Source organism: Kryptolebias marmoratus, linkage group LG14 (assembly GCF_001649575.2).
Source record: "Kryptolebias marmoratus isolate JLee-2015 linkage group LG14, ASM164957v2, whole genome shotgun sequence".
NCBI classification, from domain to species: domain Eukaryota; kingdom Metazoa; phylum Chordata; class Actinopteri; order Cyprinodontiformes; family Rivulidae; genus Kryptolebias; species Kryptolebias marmoratus.
The window spans coordinates 4,111,016-4,118,587 of NC_051443.1; the positions used below are offsets into that span (position 1 = coordinate 4,111,016).

At 38.4% G+C, this 7,572-nt stretch overlaps 1 protein-coding gene across 1 annotated transcript; it reads left to right on the forward strand.

Annotated features, from left to right (window-relative positions):
• Window positions 1-4,473, forward strand: si:ch1073-398f15.1 (cardiomyopathy-associated protein 5). Its single transcript, XM_017441337.3, has 2 exons — window positions 1-347; window positions 1,578-4,473. Exons 1-2 carry the CDS (start codon window positions 223-225, stop codon window positions 3,847-3,849), a joined length of 2,397 nt encoding a protein of 798 aa, XP_017296826.1. The 5' UTR covers window positions 1-222; the 3' UTR covers window positions 3,850-4,473.
• Window positions 4,474-7,572: the final 3,099 nt, after the last annotated feature.

Consider the following 7,572-nt stretch of genomic DNA (forward strand, 5'->3'; position numbering starts at 1 on the left):
TTGTTTATAACAAATGTAGTGAATCATGCAGCTTGAACAGATTACAAATTCCCTACATGTTGCAGATGCTTCAGATGAAACACAGGAAGGCAAGTTTTCTATTTCAAGATTACGCTGAGCATGAAAACTCAACTGGAGTGTGCTGGCTTAGAATGTGATCATCAGAGCAGCACAGAACTGTGCTGAGAGGCTGAAGCAAATTCATCAAGATACTCCCCGACAATGGACAAAGCCATAGAGGATTTCACACGCTCCGATGTTGACGCTGAGATGACAATGTTGACACCAGATGATGTTATGGATCAAAACACTGATCCCAGTGATGAGGTGGAGAACCTTCAGAACAGGTATTCGGAGGGTTCTTCTGGACCCCAAAGCTTCACAGGATTTACTTTACCAGTGGGGCAAAAAAAAACTACTAGGACATTTTCATTTTCAGTGAAAATACAGTGTGCATGTTGAGTGCTGAATGACTGCTAAGATTTGCCAAAGAAACTGAAACTGACTTGGTGAAGCTAAAAGAAGCAGAACACTAGCTAAGGCTAGCAAAAGGCTAGCTAAAAAAAATGGTACAACTGTAGCTAAAATTTAAAGCAATGAACAATGTTTTTGAAGTTATTTAAGAGATAATGTATTTCTGTGGGGGAAAAAAACAAAAAACAACTGGACTTCTATTCTGTAGTTGAAAACGTTTTGCTTCTCATCCGAGGAGCTTTCTCAATTCAGAAATAGAGAGTGTGGAGTTGAGCTTTTAAAGCTGAGATGTGATGTAAGCATGGCCTGGATGACTGAGAATCTACACCAGCATTCTGTGGGGGAAGATTTTTGTGACTAAAGTAAAATATTTTGAAAAGTACAAAAGTTACAAAAAACAAAACTCATAATGCCCATTTCTTTTCTTGAACGAGTCGATATATGAAAGGCTAAAATAATACATGTTATGCAGAAGTAACTGACAGCAAAAAAACATGGAAAAATAAAAAAACGTGTTAATGCTAATTAGCATTTGCACAACTAGCTTTGTTTAAAACCGCTTATTTGAAGGTCAAATGGAAACATTTCTCCACAAAAGCTTGGAATAAATGGAGGAAACTGCATCATTGTCCAACTTTTGCATGTGCAAGTTTACATTTCATATGGAGCTCAATAATTAAAGGTCTACCATTCCTTGAAGGAAAGCTCATCACCTGTCACTTCATGCCAGCGTTATAGACTGAGATCATAGAAGTTCATTGAGTTATAACCATTTGTCTCTTGGCTAAGGTCAATTGGCTGTGGTGGCCATCTTGAATTGGATTGACTTCAAAAGTAAATGAGTTGCAAATGTACAATTATTACTTTCTGAGTGTTTCAATGAAATCTGTTAAGTGGTTTATGAGATATTTTTCTAACGCTATAGACAAATGAACACACTTACATGTACACAGACAGGCAAAAACGTAATCACCCTTTTGCCTTTGACAGTGGTTGATAAAATAGTGAAGATCTGCAGTGGGGCGCATTCTTGTGTAAAAATCAACAGTTTGTTTAATTTTATTTCTAATAACATATATTTCTGTTTGATGTTTTTTTTTAAGTTTACGAGAGGCCGTCCATGATGACAGCATCCAGCCTAAGATGCAGTGCCTAATGATGGACTCCTCTTTCTCTATGGTAACGGTGCAAGGAGAGGACAGTGGGATTGCCTGGGAGACAACCCCAAGTGGCTGCTCTACGTCGTGGTCTCCTGAGGCTACAGATGTCTCTCCACCTCCAATGCAGGCTGCAACATCTGGGTCTCAGCCAGCAGGAAAGATTATATTTGTCCTGGATGAGGAGATGATTTCAAGACAAAGGAAACCCAAAGAAAAGGAGAGCAGTCAGAAAAGCAAAGCAGAAAAACAGAAAAACATCCTGGCAGAGAGCTTTGAGAACTTCTCAGGACGGCCAGAGTTGATGGAAGTCTCTCAACCAAACGTGAAAGTTGAAGGAGAAGAAGATGAAGAAGAAGCGGCTTGTCCTCTAACAGATAAAGAGCAGCGTTTGTTCAGCATAGTGTCTGAGGGCTCTGAAATCCTCAACATTGTTGTCCCCCCTAAATTGGCCACCGTGGACGAAGAGGAGAGCAAAGAAATGGTGGACAATCTGTCATATCTGGAGGACAGTCTTGTTCCTAAAGCCAGCGAGAAGACCCAAGACAACGAGCTGCTGATTTCAACAGAATCTGAAGTGCAGGCGAGTGATCAGTTCAAGCCTCCACATCGTGCACGTCCAGGTGCAATGGATCCACCAGGGGCTCCAGTGGCCAGACCTCCAGGCAGAGGAGCTGCTCGGAGCATGGACTACTTTGAGGCCTTCTCCCTGATAGATGCCCAGGCTCCAGGAAGTCCTGCTGTCATTGCACACCGTCAGGAGCAACTAGAGGCAGAGTCTACCACAGAGAGACAGGACACTGAGAAACCAGAGCAGTATGAAGACCACACCTTCTCTAAACATGTGGGTAGTGAGTCAGACACAGTCAGTTTAGAGGAAATCACCAGTGAGCTTCTAGATGAAGTCTTCTATGGTGGTACAGACAGGTACTCTATAAAATGTCTGGAGGTCGTGGATGACGTTGGAGAAGTAAAAGGTGCAAAATCCAGGCTTCCTTCCAAACCAAGTGGGTCAACTTTGTTTACTAGTCAAGAGGACATCCTTACTCCAATCTTTCTACCTGAAGGACCACCAAAAATTATTGACCCAATTTTGCTGGAAGAACCAAAAGCCATGGGTTTTTTTTACACTGACCTGTACGAGGAAGCACTGGGCAGCCGGAAAAAAGAAGAGGACACTGAAAGCTTGACCTCTGAGAAGTCCTTCCACAGCAGACATTCCGACCGAGATGCCCGAGGATATTTAGAGAAATACACCCTCATAGATGAGACCCCTGCTGTGGAGGTGGAACAGCCAGAAAAAGAAAAATGCCCAGAAGAAGAAGAGCGAATACTTCCCCAAGATTTGCTTGACTTTGAAGATTCTCTGCTCAAGTCTGAAAAAGAGATGCAACAGTTAGAAGAAGTCACAGACTTCTTTAGGTCTAGTGCCAATTCTTCTCCCTGTGACATAGACCTTTTCCCTCGATCACTAGAAGACGATGATACACAAACAAAGAGTGAAACCAAGACAAAAAAACGTGCCTCTATAACTGTAGAAAAAGTAACAGAAACTCCTGTGGGTCTGTTTGACTCTTCAAGCATTGAGTTTCCCTCTGCAGAACCGGACTGGGACTTTATAGACCATCATCCTATGGCTCAGGACAAGAGGCGTGTCAGTGTTTGTAAAGATGAGGAGGTGCTGAAACAAGATACAGAGATAAAAAAAACAGCTGTACCTCCCAGAAAGAAGGCAGCCTCCTCTTCTAAAGGATGCTTGGATCTTACACCTCTGACTCCGGTTGATGTGATTTTACAAGAAAAAGAAGAGGTTGGAGGGAAAGAGCAAAAGGTGGAGGAGAAAGAGACAGCCTCACCGGTGGAGACTGCGGACGAGGGTGATGAAGACGGAGAGGAAAACGCATGGGCCATCTCTGAAGTTGCACTATTGGAGAGCACCCTGGCTGAACTGAAAACTGGGTCCTTAGAAAGTGAAAGCGTAAAAGACTGCAATGAAACCACTGTCCAAGACGCAAAACCAGCTAAGGAAAAAGAAGCAAAAACATCAGAAGAAGAGGAGAGGAGTGAAATTGAAACAGCTGCAGAACAAACAGGACTGGAGGAGACAGATGTCCAGTCAGATGTTAAAACAGAGATGAATCCAGAAAAACAAGAAGATAGTTCAACCACATCATCAGCTGAACCAACTAAAAACAAATGGCAGTGTATCATACTTTAGTTTGTCTACAGGATTTTCAACAACTAAAATTTGAAATTCCTGTGAAAAAACATCCTCACATTAACTGAGTGCAATTCTTACATTGTTATATATCATAGCAACATATCTCTATTTTTTAATAATGCAACTCCAATTCCAAAAAAGTTGGGAAACTGTCTAAAATGTAAATAAAACCAGAATGAAATAATTTGCAAATCTGTTAAACCTATTTTATTCACAATGGAACATAGTAAACAAATAAACTGTTTAAACTAAAATAAAGCAATTTTGAATTTGATGGCAGTAACATGTTTGAAAAAAGTTTGGATAGTTCCATGTTTTCCACTGTGAAGCATCCCCTCTTCTTTTAACAACACTCTGTAAACATGTAGGAGCTGAAGAGAGCAGTTGCTGGAGGTTTTAGAGAGTAATATTTTTTTTCATTCTTGTCTAACGGAGAGATTCTGAAATTATTATTGTGACATACCCAGTCTTCTTACTGATCTGTTACTAATTAACTTAATTTGTTGCAAAATGTTCATTCAGCTGTTTTTTTAAAATATATTTGTACTGCTTACTTTACAGTTTTTTGTTTGTTTCTGTCTCAACTTTTTTTGGAATGTGTTGCTGCCATCAAATTCAAAATTACCTTTTTTTATTTCTAAACTTTAGTAAAATTTTTAAATATTTCATATGTTTACTATGTTCCCTTGTTAATAAAATATGGGTTTTATGAAATTTGCATTCAGATTTTATTTACATTTTATACAATGTCTCAACTTTATTGGAATTGTGGTTGTACTCTTTATTAATTAAGAAACAACAGTTTGTGACAAATATAATGTTGTTTTTTTTTGTTGTTTCCCCAGAATCTTCAGTCTTCAGTAGTGCATGAATTATTAAAGGGAGATGTTTGAGTCAAATTAAAAGGGTGAGAGTCCATGTGTAACGACAATCTTCAGCTATAAATAAACCTCTTTGGCTGTTAACCTGACACCTGTTGATGTTAGGGGTCTGTGTACTGAGCCCTAACTTGTAAACAGTCAAGAAAAAGTGTGCAACGTGTGCAAACATGCAACTTAAGGTACTAGCTGCCATTTTGAATAAGTTCTTTTACCCTATAATGTTGTATTTAACAGATAAGCTTATGCAAAAAAGGAAAAGGGAAAGCAATTTTTGTACCAGGACTCATAATAAAAATAATCAGATTTTTCTCAGATTCTAAAATGAATAAAATCTCAACAGATTCTAACATGCTATTATTTAATAAACAAAACAAAAAAGCTGTGTGTGAAAAACTGTGTGCCCCTTGCTGCTTAAGAGGTTCAGTGTCAGCCAGGAGTTGCTGATCTGGTACCAGTACAGAGTGATTGTCTCTATAAAAGCAGGTGTTTTGTCACGTTGCTGCTCTGGAACATACAGGTGTGTGTTAAAATATTGACAAGGTGGAAATACATCAGCAATGATCTTAAAGAAGCAACTGTTGCTGAACATCAATCTGGTAAGAGTTGAAGGTAATTTCTAAGCTATTTGGAGCCCAGTATTCTACAGAGATGATTATTCAAAAGTGAAAAACATTCAAGACAGCTGCCAATCTCAGCAAATTCACCCTGAAGGCAGACCATACAATGTTCAGAGAAAAGACAAAAAATAAAAACAAAGCACCATTTCAGACTTTTTAAGCCTCTGCTATAAGTTGAGGGGATAGTGTGGTGATTTTTGATGCAATCTTCTTTCACATAAGTACCAGTGACATCGGTTATGGAGCAAGGAGCATGAAGAAAAGGCTACGGAAATGGGTAGCCAAATCAGACTCCTTCTATATTATTTTTAAGGCTTACAAAATAACTCTTTTTTTTTTTTTAAATGTCATTCAGGTGTGAAAGAATGATACATTGTGATACATTGGCTAATACTAAACCTTTACACTTTGTTTAGTTTGGAGCTGTTTGCTCAACTGAACAATGTTCAGTACTATGCGAATGTAGTTCTCCTGAGTCTGCCGAGAGTTGAGTAAACTTTTGGACTAACCAGAAGCACTGATTAGGTGGACTGATACATTCAGCAGCATCAGAAGATTTACATTCACATAGTAACATGGCTATTGTTTAGTAGAGTTGGGTCATGTTAGTAGTGGACATATCAATGAGCTAGCATCAGCACAATGTGTACATGGGATAGACTGATTTCTGTCCCACGGGACTCTGTTGGTGCTGCCTACAGGTCCAATCACTGCTGACAGGGCAATATGATAAACCATAGGATGCCATTTTGGCTTGTAATTGTGTAACAAGATGTGTAAATTATTGTTCCATAATGGTAAAATGCCTAAATGGTGTGCCATTTCTTCATGTGACAACAGGCATTCAATCAAAGATGAAAATGGCAAGTTGACACACATTCTTCGCATCTCCATCAGCTGAAAAGCAGCCAGAGAGAAGAAAAGACCCTGTAAGACTCCTGCTTACCCAGATTAGATACCCAATAATAACATTACCAGCACTGCAGCCACTGCTAACAAGCTAGAGAGGTAAGCAATAAATAGTGTATGGACTATTCACAAACCCTGTTTATTTGTAAACCATAAGGTTTGTCTTATTTTTAGACCATTTGTTTTATATATTTTAAGATTCCATATGACAAATACTTTCTTGTATTTGGAAATATCATTAAAAAAACATCTCGGTCTACAAAACATCCAAGTCTGTGATTAGTCTAACATTGTAATAAATAAATAAATATCATCCTGAACACCTGAACTATTTATACACAACATCTCTTCTATAATTATGTTACTTAAGAGTGACATTTTTATTTCATACTCAGATTTCACCTATGCTTGAAGTGGCAGAAGACTCGACAAGTATTTGAGCTACATGGAAGATCTGCTTTAGTCAATCGGATTCTTTTGAGCATGAATTATAGAAGCCATGTTTGTATCAGTCAACTGTCTGTAAGTCTGTGAAAACACCTCTGAACCTGCACAAACCAGTTTGCCATCACAGTACAAACATTCCTTCTTTAACCATTTTTAAATTGTTTCTGTGCCACAAAAAAATTTCAATTAGAGAACAGGTTTCTAAAATAATCTGTAACATAATTTGATGCAACCTGTTTATGTTATAAACAGACAAGGCAGTTATTTAAATATTAAACCTAAAGTGGAGAGACATGCTTGTGTCTGTCAAGTGAGCCATTTTGTTCAAGTTCATAAAAAATTTCACTCAACATTAGAAAATCTGTCTCCTTTTTCCTGAGTTAAGTTTCACTGTAAAGGTAGCTGCTGTAAGGTTTTTGATGTGATTTCTCACACTGTGTCACGATCCTGTTTGTTTTGTTATTATTTATCAGTCCCTCCACGATTTCGCAGGCATTTTTTGTGATTGTAGCGGGCTAAAATGCCTGATTTCGCAGGGCATTTTCCTAAAAGTTGCAATGAAAAGTTGCGATTTTTTAAAACTAAAATCAATAAAAAAACATAACTTTTAATATATAAATCAAAAATAGTTACTAGTTTTGTAAGATAATTACCAACAAACATTGACATTATCAAAAGGTGCTTTATTTGAGAACTTTGATAGCTTATAAACTGACATTCATGACCATTTCTGGATTGTCCCTCGTCTGCAGCTCTCCTCACATGTTTTGCAGACACAAAGTGTTTGTCGATGCGTTTATGTTTGATGATTACACTGCAGGACGTGCAAAACAGCTTCCCCCCACTCTCGTGCAGCTGGGAAGGAA

Excerpts from the sequence above, each read along its gene's own strand:
- si:ch1073-398f15.1 (XM_017441337.3), top strand. The coding sequence starts at position 223 with ATGGACAAAGCCATAGAGGATTTCACACGCTCCGATGTTGACGCTGAG. Across the intron at positions 348-1,577 it reads GTGGAGAACCTTCAGAACAG|TTTACGAGAGGCCGTCCATG; the intron begins GTATTCGGAGGG and ends TTTTTTTTTAAG.